General features: G+C 33.0%; 1 protein-coding gene across 1 annotated transcript; it reads right to left on the bottom strand.

The window, feature by feature from the left end:
* Nucleotides 1-2,746: 2,746 nt before the first annotated feature.
* LOC113872905 (U-box domain-containing protein 38-like) lies at nucleotides 2,747-6,030 on the bottom strand. Its single transcript, XM_027510789.1, has one exon. It carries the CDS (start codon nucleotides 5,755-5,757, stop codon nucleotides 4,168-4,170), a length of 1,590 nt encoding a protein of 529 aa, XP_027366590.1. The 5' UTR covers nucleotides 5,758-6,030; the 3' UTR covers nucleotides 2,747-4,167.
* Nucleotides 6,031-20,459: the final 14,429 nt, after the last annotated feature.

The raw sequence follows: 20,459 nt of genomic DNA on the forward strand, positions 1-20,459 counted from the left end.
ATTTACATACAATTCACATTCATCAACTTCGGGTCAACACACATAATGTTCACATATCACAGCACATGGCCCACATTACATTTCTCAGCAATTTTCTACCCACTAACTCAGCCACAACACAATATTAAGCAAAATAACAATAATTCATGTACAAAAGAATAGGATAGAGTCTCCCCTTACCTCATATTGAAGACCCACAATTGGATTTGACCACGGACATGTTCCCTACACAGATTTCGGCCTAAAACACATGGAAGAACTCCATGAGAACTCTAAGAAACCGAGAAACAGAGAAATGGGGATGAAAAACGGAAACCTAACCATTAAAACTCACCTCTAAGCGTTTCTCACACGAATTCAACCTTCAATCAAGCTCCCGAATGGCTTTGGAGGCAATTAATCGGTGAAATAGGGCTTTGGGAACGAGAGGATCAAAGGAATTTCGAAGGGAGAGGAAGAAATAACTCTCCCCGGACCCTAACCCCCTTTAAATCTTTTTCTGGTTGCGACACTCTCGCTACAGCGAGATACCTCGCTGCAGCGACACGCCCTCTCGCTACAGCAAAAAAATCAAAGAAAATTGCACTCTAGTTTCTGCAGAATCTCGCTACAGCGAGACTGCACCAAGAAATGCACCCCAAATTGTCGCTCTGTCACTACAATGAGAAGGCGACACTTCTGGTCCTTCCTCCCAGGGCCTTCTCGCTGTAGCGAGAACAGCCTAGTATTACACCCTGTACTTAGGCACTTAGCTCATTTCAGCCTTATCTAGTCATGCATACACACATTCATATACTTAATACACATAAACATCATTATCAAGTAAGTCAACACACACATATATATGCATTTATACAATAATTAATATTACATAAATTTGAGGCGTTACAGCTATAGACGTAGTTGCTACTCCAACTACATTTGGTGGTCTACTGATTTACTTCATTACTTGTTTTCTCCTCATTCTTGGTTGAGTTTAAACAAATAAAAAAAAATATGTGGTACAATTAGTAATATAACAAAAATTAAAAATAAATAAAATATATTTAATAAAAATAACATATCTACAACAATGTTTTCAGATATCTCTAGTTCATCACTCACATTAGGTTTTTTGAACTGAGTTATTGTAGACTTTAACTAATTTTGTATATAAATAAGAGCATATTTGAAATTAGAGAGTTCTTATATACATATGAGGCTCTATTTCAGTTATTTTTTTTACAACAAAGAAGTATGAACACAATTGAGTAAATATTTATTTATTTTTTCTTCAATGCTTTAGTTTTGTATTAAACAATTTTATATGAAGTTTGTAGATTTACTTAATAAAATTGATTATAAATGTCAAAATTAATGTTAAATTTAATCATGTCCAATAAAATAACCTAAATGAACGTGTTACTAGATAAAATTGGATAAAAAAAATCACATTTTTTTGTTGAATTGGGCTTGATTGGTCCAAATCTAACCGAATCTGCCGAACAAGAACCCGTAAACGTTCATCCTTCCCAAGAGTTATTCAACTTATCTATTAGAGGGACTGCGATATAATTTTATTATTCATAAGTACTAAAAAAAAAAATATTATAAGGATTAAATATAACAAAAATTTAACTTGCAAAACATGAGAAAGTTATAACCCTCCCCATGCCACCGCGTAACTTCTCTCGATCTCGTAACGGGTTTGTCTAATTGCTGTCTCGAACCAGGCAATTACTGTATCGATTCTCTCATCCTCACACAGGCATGTGTACCTTACCCTCTCCACACTTCCAAATGCCACAGTTATGTCCAATGAGGAATGACCTTTCAATAACAACAAACACCTGTTAAAGCCAAGCTTAATCATGCGCTAGAAGAGACGTGAACAGTTCTAGCTTCCACTTTATCCATCTTTGTTTTTTTTTTTTTTCTTCATCGGACATGTAAGAGCTTAGTTTCATGGGAGTAAAGGATTATGACAGATTAACTCTCGAGATAAGGAATTTAGGACAAAGTCCTAAACTGTGAAGCACGTTATTTGCTTGATTTTCCTTTTTATAAGAAATGAAATAAAGTTAAGATGCTGCATATTTTTCCTGTTAAAATATCGTTAAAAGTGAGATACATTTTTAAAGGTTTTTTTGTTATTTTTTAATTAAAATTAAAATTTTATCTTTACGAAAGGTGAATATTTAATATTATCATAAATTATTAAAATAAAATTTTAATTAAGAAACTACACCTAAATGTTGTACTTAAAATATATGAAGTTACTGTTATTAGAGATTTTGTGATTCCAAGTAACAATTGGAAATTCAAATTTAGTGATTATATACGCTTCGTGTCTTGAATTTGTTGTTTAAGAATTAAGATGTATTTGGATAATAATTAAATTAAGTGCTTATTCAATAAAATCTTATCTAATAAAGGGTTTATACCAAAAATTTGACTGAAACTTATTAAGTATAAAATAACTAATTTTGATAAGTTATACAAATAAACTTATAATCCATTTTTATAAGTTATTGAAAATGTATCCTAAATTTATGTTTTGAATTTAATACATTGGAAGAATCAGGTTTTTATTGAAGTGTCGTTGTGATTGTAAAGTGGTGTGACAACCGTGTAAATGTTTCTTTACTTACTATTCAATGAGCTGCAGAGTCAAATGCATCTCCAACCTGGCAACCTCTATATAGGAGTGCTTTTTAATTTTACGGTCAACTATTCAGGAGTGTTTTTTTTTTTTTTTTCGGTCAACTATATAGGAGTGCTTATCGTGTGACAATCTTCAAGTCTCAAAAACTGGAGCCAATTTTGGGATAACGTTTAGGTCCCTGAAATCAGTTCAATTCCAAGGTGCAAGGCTCCAAACGCGAATCTTGCTCCAAGTCTCCAAAGACCGAGATAGTCTTGGAATATAAGGCATATACTTCTCCAATATGATAAATTAAGACCTAACTATCGATTAAGTCTCTTGATAACACGGGCAAATATTCTTCCAATGGAAAAAATTAACTCCCTAAAGATCGAGCAAATATTGAGATAACAGGCACACTTATCCTCTAGGTTAGTCTGCAGATCCAGCGAAATATTCCTAAAATCAGACCAATTAATTAAATCTGTAAAAGCTCAGTTCCTTGAATGTTATAAAACGAAATCAATAATTACACACAAAAATCCTCACTTTGGACCGATGGCACGTTGAAATTGCCGCCAAATTCATTCAATCATGAATTGATTTTAACTCTAGAATATATAAAACGTGATTTTCCTCTATTTCCAAATAAGCACTAATAGCAAGTGCAAAGCAAAAGCCTTCCCTTTTTTTGAGTCCATAAAAGGCATTGGGTCGAGCGTGAGCTAAGAATGGATGTTAGGGCTGTGCCTTGTGTTTAGAAGGGTATAGGTTCTTCGATGTAGTGGACTCATACTCACGCATAACAAGTTGGAATGATATAATGAACTGCAAAAGATTTTGATCATAAATTGGAACTCATCTGCCGGAGACGATAATCTTGGGCATAAATTTAAGATAAAAATTGATTAATTATAGATAACAAGAAATTGGTCGAATTCTTTTTCCCACACATTTCTCTTGAGTATGAGTGCCCTCAGGAAGCAATTTAGAATAGCTGAAAAAATGAGATCTAGTTAAGAGGAGAAAATGCTGACAGGAAAATTGTTGCTATTTGCAAGTAAAATCTTGAGGATTGGCATTTGAATTTTGAAATGAAAACTCGGATTATACATGAAACAACATGTGCATATTGAGGGAAGGAAACTGTTGGTCCTCTTGGTTTATATATTAGGAGATATGACTCTTTACATATGAACCAATTGACAAATCTACAGATTTCTGTTTGCTGTGCACCAAAGTAGACGCTAGACAGTGTAGTATAATTATGTACACATTTGCATACAACTGAATATTCACCCTAAACCCTGATTACAGACTATAACACTCGACAACAAAAGCTAAAATTTAAAAGAAAGAAAGAGTGGAGCTTGAGAATGAGATGGCAGTTCCAAAAACCCAGCAAAACCATATAAACTAGGTTCCTATTCAGAATTCAGACGCACGATCCTCTTCAATTCCGCAGTGACACATTTCATCAACAATATCCCTTCTCCTACAGAACCTAAACCAACAAATGTAAACCAGAAATTAGGAAGAGGAACCTAAAATGTAGTTGAGTTGACGAGGTTGTTATTCCTGGCACCACCAACACGGTATCGATTCCGAGCGAACCCGCCGGAATCCAAAATGCCATCGAACTCGAAACCTTCTTCACCATCAGCGTCTCCCACAGCCCTCATCATCTGCAACACCTTTCTGGCCTTCTCCTTGGCTCTCTCCGTTCCTGTCTCCTCAATCTCCTTCAAAACTTCTACAGCCCTCGCCTCTTTTGCCAATCCCTTGAACCTCAAGCTTCTATGACTCAACGCATATAAAGCAGCCACACAATTCTCCCGAGTCGCCTCCGAGTCCAACTCATTACCCCTCAGCAATTCCACCAAACACTCCACTGCATTCGCATCTAACATAGCCGTCCTTCCCTCCATCGATACGGCCAAGTTGCACAGAATCAGCAGCACCCGGCTCGCCAAATTCCCTGCCACAACCATCGAAAGCAGCGCTGGGACCACCCCGAGTTTCACCAGTTTGACTCGATTGCTCTGAACCAGGGTCAGATGATAGAGAGCGAGCGCCGAGTCATGCCGAGTCCGTTCCGACTCTGACCGGAGCGCGTGCATGAGTGGCTGTAACGCGCCGAGTACACCAATCGCCATCTTGTTGTCATCGTCCAATGCTAAACTAAAGAGCGCGCCCGCAGCGTGCTCCTGCGATTCACCGAATCCCCCCTTCAAAACATCGATTAGAGAGGGAACAAACCCTGACCTCACGATCTTCACCTTGTTCTGCTTCTCCAGGGAAAGGTTGACCAGAGACGCCACCGCGTTCACCTGAACGACGCCGTAACGTGAAGCAACCAAAGGACGTAGCGCCAAGAGCAACAGCTGCGTGCACAGCAAAACCCTAGCCTCTTCCCTATTCCTCGTGATGCTTCTCAGAGCGATTACACCTTCTTCTTGCTCGAATACCACGCTGCTCCTCAATTTCTTCAATAACCCCTCTTCTTCCTCCGACGCCGGCGCGCTGGGGCTTTGGATTTCGATCTCGCACGAGGAGGAGGAGGAGGAGAAACAAGTGGGGCGATACGTCAGCGTCAACGGCGTCCCAGGACTCGTCGGAATTATCACCGATTCCTCCGAGGATCCCGAGTTGAAGTGGTTAACTCGGGGCCCCAACTCAGTGGCGGCGTGGGAGAAAATCACCGGCGGGTTATCGGCCACCGCCTTCAGCAGCTCCTTCTCGGAAACCCTAATTCGTTCTTCCTCCGACGCCCCCATTGCTTCTCGAACGAGCCTCTCCACAGAGGCGTAATCCGGTGCGCGCGGGTGTTCGGTACTGGATTTGTCGCACCAGTTGAGGATGGTCGTTTTGATGGCCAAATTGGGGATGACGGTTGAGAAATCGGGTCGGGTCCCGTCGTCTAATTTGGGGGAGAACTTTAAATCAGAACAGACTTGAACGGCGATGCGTTCGAAGGTTTGACCCGAAGCAACAACGACCGGGTCAGACATTAAGGACCCGGAAATCGGGCACGTGAACTCCTTGGGAGGGTGCTTAGGTTCCAGCTTTGAACGAGAGGAAGAAGAAGAACGATGGAAGGATATTTTCCACCTGTGCTTGCCATTGCCACCCATGTTTTTATGAATCACGCATGCGCGGGCTAATTGTTGAGCCTATTAAGGGGTGGATTTGTTTATTGTTGCTGCTTCGGAATATTATAATGAGTTTGTGATTGTGAGGTTGCACTCGCACATGTTGGGATGGACTCGATCTGAGGATCTCTTATCTAATGAAGCGATTGCGAAGCGAGTGAGGGACCGAGTCTTCTAAACAGCGTCATCCGTGAGCGGTCTAGAAACATTGTGTAGCAGTCACCGTGAGAATTTTGAAGCTGGGGCCAGGGGAGTGAGTAACTGCATACTCTTACTCCCTACAGGGCTTTTGTTTCCTTTCTTTCTTCCCATTTTGTCCTCCATTTTTTACCCTTTTGTTTTATTTTGTCCAATTTTGTTCCTTGCTCTATCAGGGAGGGTATTTTGAGGAATTCGATAACCTTTCCTTTTGTCCCTTTGTTGAAAGTTAATTATATTGCTTAGCATAACTCTGAAAAGTCCTTGCCTAATCAAGTGCTAACGAGGGAATTAATTAATAGGTTATTTACTAACGTGATTTCATTCCCCCTTTTTTAATTGGAGAATTTTTCTTTGCTTTTATAGATTTGTGGGGGCGAGGAACCTGTCCATCTGTGTTTGACATTAACTTGAGACCTTGACTGGTCAACTCTTGGATGTGCTAATGAAAGATTCTCCGCGGTATAGGAAAAATATTTGTTACTATCATGTTCAATAATCAAAGTATATGTATCTCCATTTATTATGGCTTGATAGGAAAACAACGAGAAAAATAATCCAAGTGCATTATTGCTATCTGCAACTTACGGGGTAGAGATGAATGTATAAAAGTAAAGTTTCTTTGGCTGTGCAAAAAATATTATACAATAAGATATGGCAAATGAGACAAATGTTTTTGGTGAAGACATATTATCGACACAATTAATCCCTTGTCGTGTCACGTACTCAATAATCATTTTATAAGGTCCCATGTCTCAATGTTTGATGAATGATGAACGACTGTGTTAAGTTTTATCCCTTCAAAATTAACTCAACCAGAATATTTCGTTCTTCCTGTATTATTACTTAACGATAGACTAATAGTAAAATTTAATTGAATCGTTGTAACATTATAAAATATTATACTTTATTTAATCATAAATATTATATAACAAATAATATTAAATTTTTATAATAATTAATTTAAAAATAAAATTTAATATATGCTATAATTAATTTATAATTTTTTTGACATTAACAGTATATCAAATTAAATTCTTAACAATATTTTAGGAGGAAAAGAATTAGTATTACCATATGCTTGTCGAAAAAAAAAAACACAAATATTACCGTAGAAATACTGAAACTTCTAGAGAAAAATTTCTTATTCTACTGTATTTGCTCCCTTCCGCCGATTTTATGTATTAAATTGAGAGAAAAAATAAAATAAAATCATATGCGCATAGAACTTTCTTATCATTTTATTATTTCCAATACATTTGATCTTATGCGTTCTTGCTTCTTTTACAATCTTTTTCTTTGCCAAAAATAAATTTAACCAAAGGATAATTCATTACTCAAGATTTTAACATTTTAATATACAATAAGTATACATTATTGTAAATATATGCATTATTCAGACATTAAAATTTTATGTAAAAATATTTTAATATTTATATTATATAAATATTTGCGTTACATAAGAACCGTAAGTTTACATAAAATCAAATTTAAATCCAAATTATAAGAAGAAATATTTATATCTAATGAGAATAATATTATTTTAATGTTGAAACATAGTAGTTTGTAAATTATATTATAAATACTTATATCATGAAATGAAATTAATTTCATATATAAATATATTCAAATCAAAATAAGAGGAAAAAAAAAAGTAAAAGTGGTATTACAAAGTGAAAAAAAATTATATTAATATCGACGCTAATCTCCAAGAACCGGTTTCTTGTTTCGAGAAAGTTTCTTGTTTCCTTTTCTTGGAGTTTCTCCACTCAACCCTAACTTTTCCATGCTTGAGAGCTTTACGTTGTTGTCCTCTTGGCAGTTAGCTTAATGAAAAATATTAGGATCTTCAAGGAAGCTCCCTAAGGTAGTAGATTTGGACGCAAAAGGAAGCGGAAGCGTAATGGATCTTGCTAACGAAGAGAAGCAATCTTCAGAAGAACTAGATTTGATGGCTAGAAGCACAAAGAAAGTCAAAACAAGTTTAGACAATACTATGAACATGGTAAATCCTCTAGCACAAAGAAAGGATAGTGACAATAACTCCTTTAATTAGATGTCTTCTTTTCCTAAAACATCTCTTTGCATGTCGTATAAGGTGAAAGTTATGGTTAAGAATGATATGGATCTGACTTTTAATGACAAAGAAATAATAAAATCAGTTTTACAAGAGTTGAATCTCCCTCAAGAACTAAATGAACCAATCATAGAGGAGTGTGAGGTATATAATCTTTGCCCTGAAATTAAAGTCCCTCTTGAAGATTATGAACTGTGGTGTAACCTATGGAAATTTACATTGATTGTGAAACTATTAGGGAAGAATATCAATTTCAACTTTCTTAATCAAAAGCTCACTAATATTTAGGACAAGAATGGTAACCTAAAAATTATGAACCTTAATAATAACTTTTTTTTGGTTAAATTTAAAAGTCTTAAAGACTACAAACATGCCCTCTTTGAGTTCAAGGGCCCTTGGTTAATATTAGATCTCCACCTCTTAGTCCAGAGGTGGAGGCTTTTATTCACGCATCAAGATTTTTGCCTTAAGAAGATAGCTGTGTGGGTCTGTGTCCCTAATTTGCCCCTTGAACTCTATAACAAAAAATTTCTCTAGTAGGTTGGTGCTTGCTTAGGAACTATGCTAAAAATAGATCCTCATAACTCTTTGATTTATAGAGGTAAATTTGCTAGGCTTTGTATTGAAATAGATATTAATAAAAAGCTAGTTCCATATTTCAAGGTCCTAGGTCAGGAGTTCAAAGTAAAGTATGAGTGGCTTCACTTGATTTGTTTTTATTGTGGGAAATATGGTCACAGGGTATATAGTCTTGTAAGGAAAATATGTAGCCTTCATAAGAAACTATTGATTATAGCTCTGTCCCTAATAGCCCTAATACTGTGAGAGTTGCTGATCCCAGTAACATAGGGACATAATTATGAGAAAAAATTTAGGGATGAGCAGGGAAGATTTGGCTCTTGGATGTTAGTGAAAAAGCCTCATAAGAAAAAATTATGCTAGTTTAAACATAATAGTAACCCTTCCAATACTAGCAAAAGCAAGGAAGTCCAAACAAGGTCTAGGTTTGACATTTTGGGCATCTCTAATGATATCCCTAGGAACTCACTAGTGGTGGGAATTATGCAGAACTCGAGTGAGGTTGGTCCCCTTAAATCTAAACAATTTAGCAAGAGTATACCTAATCATTATGCTCAACCTAATGCAAAAAGAAATTACCCAAATCCATATTGAAAAGTAAGATAGAGACTAGTGGGGGTGAGCCTAGTGCTGACCCTGTAAGTAGAAACTAGGTTAATCTTGATACTTCCAATACTAATCATGCTAACACTAGCCAATAGGATATTTTACAATTAATGAGAATTATAAGAAAAGGTTTAGGGAATAGTACCTCTATTCAAGAATTATTGGGAGGTATCTTTACAAAGTCTTGGGCCCCATAATTAGGAGAACCTCCTGATAATCTCCCTGAGCTAGATACTTACCTAATTTCTAGGTCTGTTAGTGACCCTTTAGGCTCAAGCAACCCCATGTCTCTTGAGATGTCCCTATTCCTAATAGTTCAATCTCCATCATTTGATACTTCTTAGAAAAATACTCAATTTTTTTTTCTTTATAACGTATATAAGAGTCAATTATGTCTAAAACATCAACTAACTCTTTTACACAAAGCACTAATATCATACAATGACATAATATTATAGTGCTCAATAGGTTACAAACCTTCTAAGTTTCTTCTTGCTGGTCAATTAATTACATCATAAAAGAAACGAAGGTCTACATAGTGACCCTTAAAAATAATTCACTAAACATATAACTAGTTGCAATAATCTTAAGCTACTCTCTAATTAGTTCATCCCCTACTCCTTTGGTCCATCTAGAGGAGAGTCATTATGTATCCATTACATCGTCAAAAGACACAAAACAAAGAAGAAGGGCGAGTATAAACATTCATAAACAATAATACAAGGCAATACATATGCTTAAATGAACAAAACATCATTCAGACATCAACGATATCAAGCATCAACAATATTTATGCTTAAATGAACGAAACAACATTCAAGCATTCCTATACTTGTGCTTAAATGAACAAAACAACATTTAAGCATCAAGTAACAACCATTCAATGTCTTTTGTTAGTGAATTCTCCATGGAGTAATTAATTAATTATCTAACATTTTATTTTCAGGTTGAGATTAGGAGTTTCATGTTTGTAATTTGGCTAGTGTTATAGGTACATTTTCTTCCTTTATTGGAGACAGAACATAAAGGCTCAATTCTTATTTTATGATCACTACTAGCAGCCCACACTCAAACCAATCTTGATATGCTTTAGTGTCTGTCGGGATAGGCTAGCAAAGTTCTCACTGCCTACGACACAAGTTGGCTAGACTTGGTCCCTTGTAAGTCTTGGGCACTCTCCTATCCCCTATGATAAGACCAATACTATTTACTCCTTACCTATGGCTTATTCAACCTTTTTCAAAATCACAAACACAATTAATATCATAGCCATTAATTATTCAACAGGTACATTATAACATCTCTATTTCAAGAGAACAATCAATTATATGGACATGGGTAATAATCAAATTTTTTTTCAGATTTCATGAACTAACTTATAAAATTCATAACTAATTCGATACAAGTCCAAACATCATGAAATCACTAAGGTTTTCTTCTTTTAAATGTCTAATATAATATAAAATTATAGTCAAAATACAAAAGCTTCCAAAGAATCAATCAAGGCTCAATTTACCTCTGTTGTTTTGAGATCATTTCACTAAACAACTAGCATATTGTAAATTTTGTAATAAATTCAATTATCATCCAAAACACATGAGACAAGTGAGATTATTCTTATTAACATGTATATTTACATATAAAAATACTTTCAAAATCAAACTATTCCCAGACATTAATTCGTGCTTTAACTTCTCAATACATGTCACATAATAGCACAATTTAACAACAACATATTGGAAAAATCATAAGTTATTCAATTCATCATTAAAACTCTTGAAATCAATGGTATTATTTCACTTTGGTTATCTAGTTTTATAGAAAAATATAAATAAAAATTTATAGCTTTCAGATTCTAAAATAAGTCCTAAACATTCTCTGTAACTCTCAGTAACATACTTCTCAGAATCAGTTAAATAGAAAAGTCATAACTATTTTATTTTAAGTCCAAAATTTATCAAACTAGTGAGGATATTTTACTTATAGTCTCTATTTTCATAAAAATAATAATAATAAAATAATGCCACTTATGTATTTTTTTAAAAAAAATAGGTTTCTCAGTAGCATGAACAAAACATTACTCTCATACAATAGTATATTGAGAAAATCATAAGTATTTAATTTTAACTTCAATTTTTGAACACTCGATGAGAATAGTTTCCTTATGAAGTCTAATTTCATAAAAAAATATATAAATAAAATAATATTATGCATGAAATTTAAGATGAAGAGAGTTTATAGTGAGTTGTTCTCAGGAAATCATTCACATACATCATAATATTCAAAAATTTATAGCTATTTTGGTTTAAATCCAAATGAAATGAAACCAGTGAGAAAGTTTATTTTAATAAGTCTATTTCTATACAAAAATAGAGATAAAATAACACCACACAAAGATATTAAAACAAAATTGAATCAAGGCACACTGCTCCCAGAATATTATTTTCATGTAGTAGAAACTTAGAGAAATCATTAATAATTCAATTTAAATCCAAATAAAGCAAAACCAGTGGAAATTTTTTCAAAATTTAACTACCTACATGAATAAAATACTAACAACAATTTTTCAAAGGTTTTCTCATATGTTACATTTTTTGCATTTTAGTCCTTTTACTTTATGTTAATTGCGAAAATGTCATTTTCTCAAATTTTGCTAATTCTTAGATAGTTCAGAACGTCTCTAATGAGTTTATGAGTCCTTAATCATGTCTCCACAAGTTCTAAAATATTCTCTTGGTACTACCACACGTGGTCAAGTGTCTTGCACTTTTAAGGTATATTTTGGTCCAAAATCGTAGTCCATCATCATGTCAAGGTTCAATCTTTCAAATTTATTTTTAGATCTTTGTTTTTATCATATTTATCATATAGCCTAGAGGTTCCAAATATGTTCAAGGTTCCATAGGTCCTCCTCATAGTCAATTTCCAATTTTAGTCTATTTCTTATTAAAGTTTCATATGAAAATCTTCAATAATGTCCCAAGAGTACTTTTTAACTCCAATATAATCCAAACCAAAGAGAAAATTATATATCTTACTTGATTATCCTAAAATCAAATCACAAAACATAGATCAAAGAGAAAAATTTTAGAATACACACTTAGAAACAAATTTTACAGAAAACCCATATTTATTCCATGACAGAAAATATGCAATTTTGTAGAAAATTCTGAAAGTCACCCTAATCAATTCCAAAGAATAAATCCACATGAATATATCATGGATTCATGAAAATAACACATAGCAAACAAATTCATTAACAAAATCTCATTAAAGTATTATTTACAGTTAATTTCGATTTTTCTGCAAAACTTCTTGTTTTTGCTATTTTAGTGATTTTCTTGTGAATTCTTTTTCCAATCAATTTTTCTTTCATATGTATACTAAGGCCACGAAATTTCCATCATATAAAAAGGGTTAAAGGCTCCCCTTTGACTTAAAAATTCATTTAGTAAAGTATTCCCTTAATTTATGAAATAGTATTCTCCCATTACTTGATTTTTGGTTGATCTTGCCTTGATCTTTGTGAAGTCCTCTTTCTCTCATTCTCGTACTCTTTTCCTCATCTTGAAAGTGATCTTCCACCTCCTTTGGTCTTGTCTTCCACATGATCAAGGCTTCCGTCAAGAAAGTTGGTTGCTTTGTGGATTTTGTGGGGTTTATTATCTACTTTAGGACTTTTATGGTAAGTTGATGGATGATTCAACTTGGTGGAGTTCAAGAGATAGGTGTAGGACTGATTGTAGAAGTGTTTGAAGGTTGCTAAAGATTGTTAAGTTTGGAAAATCTCTCTCCCTTGCATGGTTGCTCCATTCTTATGTGAAATGGCAGTTTACTTTGAATGGGTTTCTAAAATTTTGTCTTAGCTGAATTGTTGTGGGTGGCTTGTGACTAAATAGAAGAGTCTTAGACAATCATTTTTTCTTCACAAGGTGGCCTTCTTATATCTTCCCATCCACGTTCAAATTGTTCTCAAAGTTTCAAAGCATGGTTAGTAATTTTTCAAGTCATGATGTCATGTTTTATGACTTTGTACTTGTCTAATTTGATTCTAATTCTTTAGTTTGTTAAGTATAGTTTATTTCCTCTTAATTTCTCTAATTATTAGTTTCTTTGGAAAGGGTTTGGTCATGATTTAATGAGAAAATTTGGCAAGGGATAATGTATTGACTTGAGTCAATATTCCTTCATCATTTCTTGAAAGTTTAGATGACTCAAGCTCTTCTCTTATTAGCTCTTTGTCTCTCTCCTTTGGCCCCTCACATTTACTCCCTCTTGTATCAAGTGTGAAGATTTAATTTAGGGTCCAATTGAAGCTTCTCTCATAAGCCTTACACATGGCCATCTTTCCTAATGCCAAAATTGCCATCCATCATGATTCTTGTCCTTAGATTCCTTATCCAATTGTACTCAAATCCTCTTTGTTGCTTTCTAATTCTTTTAGTTACTTTAGATTGTATCTTCTAGTCCCATTTAGCTAGGGTATTCATGGTTCCTAAGTTCAAAATTGGATAAAAATTGAGTCTTGTACCTTATTCAAAATCTTAATCATGAAACCTTGACTTGCCTTTCTTTCTTATTGACTACTTCATTCCAGCTTCTTCTATGCTTCATTTACTGGTCAATTGGCTTCTATTTCAAGTCAAGAAAACGTACAAATTGAATTGGGTTAGGTAGGTTACAAATTTTGCAAGTTTTTGGCACAAAATGGGTCATTTTCCACATCATATGTGGGTTATTTTTGAGGAATTTGGTTTGAATTTTTTACTTGAATTTTTGGGTTGATTCTTGAATTTAAATAACCCTATTTGGTCCAATAACTTACCATAAAAATTCTATAATTTATCTCATTCATTTGCTTGCCCAAAAGGAGGCCTCCATTTTAGGTGTTTTTAGGGGATAGTTTGGTCGTTTTGGTCAAATTTTGTAATTTTATTTATTTTTTATTTTTGGATCTTTCTAAACCTCTTATAATTCATATAAAAATATTCTTATAATTTATATTACTTGATTCTTTACCGATCAGACTCATTTCGATAAAGTTTGTTAAAGAAAATTTTAGTTCTAAAGTCTCTATGTTCTACTTATATTTTATTCAATGAGATTGATATAATTCAACAATCATTTATGGAGTGAAGAGAATTTAGGATGTTACATCTTTGGATTATAGCCTTGCACAAGACCAACATCTTAAGGATGTTCTTTAATTCATCCCTTTTGATAAACTGCTTTTTCTAGAATTGTAGGGGTGCTAGAAACAGAACTTTTGCTAGGTTACTTAATGATTTAATTAGAATTTATAATATAGATTTCTTTACTTTATTTCAACCTAGAGTTAGTCTAGATAGGATGGATAAAATTATTAAAAAAATTAACTTGAATGGTTCAATAAAAGTGGATGTAATGAGTTTCTCTGGGGGTATTTGGGTCTACTATAACACTAGAAAGATTAAAGCCACTGTTATCCTAAAAACTAAATTTACTGTTCACCTGAAAATTAGTATGTTTGGGTAGCCTGATTGAGTCTTATCTTCTATTTATGCTAGTTCACATAGTAAAACTATACTTGATTGCTAGAAAGAGTTTATGGACTTCAGTAGTGATGTCTGTAGTCCTTGGTGCTTAGCTAGAGACTTCAACTCTATTATGTATGATTGAGAAAAATGTGGTGGCAGCTATGTTAACTACCAGAATAGGAAACACTTTGTTAGTTGTCTAAATAGCTGTAAACTATATGATTTGGGTTACAAGGGTAACCCTTTTACTTGGCATAGAGGATGCTTGAAAGAGAGAGATTGTAGTGGTTTCTGATTTAGAATTAGGTCTAATAATACAGTTATGAAGTCTGTTAAGCCTTTTAAGTTCCTAACCCCTTAGATCTCTCACCCAGACTTCCCCCAATCAGGTAAAGAAATCTTGGATTACCTCTAGTGCCTAGACAAAGAACATCTAAAGATTCAGAGATAACATCTTTGATTGGAATCAATCAACTTTTGATAGTATTTTTCTTAGAAAGAAATGAATTCTGAGTAGAATTAAGGGCATCTCCAACAAACTTGACTCTGTGGAGAATTCCTTTTTATGTAAACTAATGAAAAAGCTTTGGTTTGATTACCAATAGATTCTGGACCTAGAGGAGGCTTATTGGTTCCACCACTACAGGTCCAACTGGATAAAACTAGAAGATAGGAACACAATTTTTTTTCATAAAGTGGCTATTCTTAGGAGAAATAAAAATGTTATTAGGTCTTTAAAGAATGTGGATGATAATTGGGAATATGATCCCTTAAATTTGAAATCTATAGTAGTGACTTATTTTAAAGATTTTTACTTTGATCTTGATTCCTCTGGCTTTAATTTGACCAATACTAGTTCCTTTCTCTCTTTAAGAGAATATGATAAACTTAGTCTTTTGTCCCCCCTTTCTCTGGATGAAGTTAAGGCCTCTCTTTTTCCCATTGGGAATTTTAAAGCCCTTGGGCCTGATGGAATTCATGCCTTTTTTTTACAAAAACCAGTGGGACTTCCTTGGTCCTTTTATTCTCAGATTTGCTCTTAATATTTTCCAGAATCCTAGTAAAATTAGGGAAGTAAATGAAACTAATATTTCTCTTATTCCCAAGATGGATAAATCAGAATACGTTAGCAATTTCAGACCCATTTCCTTATGTAATGTTAGTTATAAATTGATCACTAAAATAGTGGCTAATAGATTAAGAGTCTTCCTACCTCACATTGTTTCAGCGAATCAAACTAACTTTATTCCTGGTAGATAGGGTATTGATAATGCCCTTATTCTTCAAGAATTAAACCTTTCTTTTAATTCTCTTAAAAATGGAAACAGTTTCATGATTATTAAGTTAGATCTTGAGAAAACATATGACAAACTTAGATGGAATTTTATTATTAATACTCTGCAGGAAATAGGCCTTCCTCCTGAGATGATAAATTTAATTCGTTATTGCATATCTTCCCTCTCCATGTCAATCAATTAGAATGGCAAGATAACTTATTCTTTCTTCCCTGCCAGGGGTATCCGTTAAGGGGACCCTTTCTCCCCTTACATTTTTGTTCTCTATATGGAAAAATTTGCTTATTGAATTAAGGATAAGGTTCTAAGTAATGTTTGGATTCCTTTTTCCTTTAGTCATGTTGGCCTTAAAATATTCCATCTTTTTTTTGTAGATGACATTATTTTAGTTTCTCAAGCTAGTCTTAAACAAACAAGTATAATAAAAGAGGTTTTAAGTACTTTTTGTGCTGCTTCTGGTCTGGAAATAAATAATGGGAAGTCTTTTATTTTATTTTTTTTCCAAAAACACTGACATATCTATTTAGAATTCTATCTCCCATTGCTTAGGTATTTCAACTTGTAATAAGATTGGGACTTACCTTGAAGTTCTTATTGATACAAAGAAACCTAATAAGAACCAATTCTCTTTTTTGATTGATAAGGTTAGGAAGAAATTATCTCTTTGTAAAATGAATTCCTAATCTCTTGCAGGTAGGGTTACGCTGGCTCAATCATGCTTAATGAGTATTCCTTCCTATGTGATGCAATCCCTCACCATTCCTAGCTCTGTCTTTTATGAGATTAATAGTATTTGTAAAAAATTCATTTAGGGGTCATTAAATGGCAGGAGATGTCACCTTATAAGTTGAGAGAAAATTTTCTTGCCTAAGAATGAAGGGGGTCTGGGTTTTAAGGATCTGCAGACTCTTAATAAAGCTTTTATGATGAAGCTTTGTTGAAGGCTTATAAACTCCCCTTCTAATTTATGGGCCCAGGACCTCACCCATAACTATAAGTTTAAGCTGGGGAGTGGTCCTCTTCTTAGTAATGTTGCTAGAATTTTCCATCTTTAGAAGGGTATGATGTCTGTTTGGCTCGTATTTTCTAATGGCCTGGGGTGGGTAATTAAGAATGGAATGGCAACAAAATTCTGGACTAATAGGTGAGTCTTTAATTTCAGTAATCTCTCTAATTTTGCTAAGTTCAATATTCCAAATGAGGATCTTGATCTGCTTGTGGCCATGTTTTCTATTAATGGAGAGTGGGATTGGAGTAAAATCTCCCCTGCCTTCCCTGCCCAAATTTGCCAGTATATTGCTTTAATCAGACCCCTTGCCAGCATTGATTTACAGGACTTTGTGTTTTAGTCTTTAACCAGTAATGGAACTTTTTCAATCAAAATTGCTTATTCATTGTTGGCTAATAATAGGATTACTGATAGAGCTAGTCAAACTTTGTTTAATTCTATTTGGAAGTGGGAGAGGCCTTCCAAAATTTCTTTCTTCCTTTGGAAATCTGTTCATGGAAAATTGTTAACTAATGATGAGAGATTCAAAAGAAAGATGCTAGATTTCCCTTTATGTTTTAGGTGTGGTAATGATAAGGAAAATGTTATCCATGTTTTACGAGATTGTTTCTTTGCTAAAGATGTTTGGAGCCACTTTATTTTTGTAGACCAATGGGTCAAGTTTTTCAATATTAGGATATCTGATTGACTTACTAATAATCTTTCCCAATCAAATTCTAATAGATTTCAGAATTGGAATTTGATTTTTGGCACTGTCCTTTGGTAGTTGTGGCTGGATAGAAATGACTTGATTTTTAATAACCACTCAAATCAGTCTTCTATAATTGCTAAAAAGGCTCTATATGATGTTAATTATTGTTCTTCTCTTAGCAGGGTTGTTTCCACCTCATCTTATAGGATTGTTAGATAGGTCCCTCCCTTTGCTAACCACCTTAAACTTAATGAAGATGGTGCTACATCTAGAGCTGATGGTACTGCTACTTATTGGGGCTTAATTAAGAATGCACATGGAACTTGTATTGCTGCCTTTTATAGTAAAATTGATTTTTGCTCTCCTATAGCAGCTGAGTTATGAAGTTTATTCTTTGGTATCCAACTGATAATCCATCATAGAATCCCTAGCATTTGAATTTAAAGACAGTTTCTCATCCCTTATTTCCTTTAATTTGTAAGATTAGGGATGCGTTGAAAGCTGTTAGCTTTGTCTGAGTGTCCCATATTTGTAGAGAGACTAATGCTAGTGCTGATTTTCTTGCAAAGCTTGGTTTAGATCTTCTCTTTCCCTACCTCTAGTTTAGGAATCCCTCCTCATTGCTCTTTCCTATTTTAAGTTTGAACTCTTGTAGTTTTGTTTTCTTTAGATCTTCTGAGTAGGTCCTGTTGTATGGGTTGTTTGCCCCTCTTGTTAAAAAAAAAAGGATAAAAAAATACAAAAAAATTATACTAATATTTAAATCATTAAACATATAAATTATTTTATATATAAGCATATTAATATCTAAATTATAAAAAATATTTATCTAACAAATATGTAAACTTCACATTTAAACATATTAACACTTAAATTATAAAAAAATATTTTATATTAAGTGTGAATACCAATTTTTGCCTCACATAAATTACTTCCAAAATTTTTTAAAAAATTAAAAAATGAAATAAAATCGTTTTTCACAAAAATGGAAAATTTTTGGGAAAAAACAATTTTGCTTCCCGGAAACAGTAGCCTGCATTACACAGGCTTATACTCCAATATTCGAAAACCAATTCTGAACATGTAAAAGGAAAACTCATGACTTGGGCATTTTGTAGAAAAAACCCTAAAACGTAAGATTGAAGGGGGTATAAAAACTCAAGTAAGGGAAGAGAAAGGGGTCTTTTTTTGGGAGAGAAAGAAAAGAAAAAGAAATTTTCAAAGAAAAGGGGAGAAGTTTTCAAAAATCTGAACAAGCGAAGGGATAGAGAGAAGAAAAAGAGAGTATCATACCATCCCTTCCACCCAGAGCTTGAACCATTCTGCGTCTGTTGTTATTGTATTAGTAAGGTTTGTTACCTTTCTTCCTTATTTTATGTTTTGAAGCTTACTCTCAGAATGAACATAAATAAATCAAAAACTTGCTCTCATAATGAATATAAATGAACGAAAAAAAACTAGCTCTTAAAATGTACTCAAAAGAATAATAAAAATCCAGAATAGCTGACCGTCCTCTTCCTAGCTTCTTTTCATAATCGGCATTTAATATTATTTTATTTATATAAGGCATTCAATTTGACATAACGGGTGCAAAGCTCAAAGTAAAGTCACACTGCCATGTACTAGTTGTCCATTAAATCATGTAGCTTTGTGTTCCCTTTTTTTTTTCTTCTTCTTCTTTGACTTTATCTAAAATTTTATTCTGGATCTATCCGTGTATTGTGTTTTGCTGTAAAGTTCTTTAATTCATTTTACTTTATTTTATTGTATTCTTGTTTTTTTTAAAAAGAACAATAATAATTAAAATAATTATAATTAGAAGTTATTAAAATTAATCAAATGCAATATTTTTTATTTTATCATATTATTGAGTTTCTTTTAATCTCATTCAACATTAATAATAAATTCTTCCAATTTTTATAATATTTTATTGTTCATATATTAATTATCATGTTGGTAATTTTTTCTTTAGGATTATCATCTTTTGTTTTATTTATTGTATAATTGTAAGATGTTGATATTATTTACTTTCTTTTATTTCATAAATAGTAAATTATTGTTAATTATTATTATTTTTAAAAAATAATACAATTACATTAATTTATAACATTAACGTGTAGCTTTTCTACCATTATGTGTTATAAATTGATAAAATCTACGTGTACCTAACGTTATCAAGGCTTTAGGCAATATTGATTTATCATATGTTATCTTTAATTAATTAAAAAAATTATCTTAATAATCAATCAAAATATATTCTCTATAATTACTATTTTACTAATCAATCAATTAAAATTATTTTACTAACACAATAATTTATAATGCTAATGTGTAGCAACTCTACCTTTACATGTTATAAATTATTAGAACCTACGTGTATCAACGTTACCTTAGGTTTTATATAACATAAATTTATCAAACGAAGTTTTAAATTTTTAATCAATTCAAATATATTTATTCATTTCATTAAATAGAATTATTTTCATATTTTAGATTTTCTTAAGTCGTATTTCTAATGTTTTAAAATTAAATAACCAATCATTTCTTTATTTTTGCAACATTGATGTGTGATTTACATTACCTTCGATTGTCTAATAAATTATAAGAGATTAATGTATAGATTACGCTATCTTTAATTCTCTTTCAACATTAACCATAATCAAAATTAAAATTCAAATACGTTATTTACGAATAAAATATTTTTTAATGATTT

This window comes from Abrus precatorius, unplaced genomic scaffold (genome assembly GCF_003935025.1).
Source record: "Abrus precatorius isolate BTA unplaced genomic scaffold, Abrus_2018 Scaffold10, whole genome shotgun sequence".
Lineage (NCBI taxonomy): Eukaryota > Viridiplantae > Streptophyta > Magnoliopsida > Fabales > Fabaceae > Abrus > Abrus precatorius.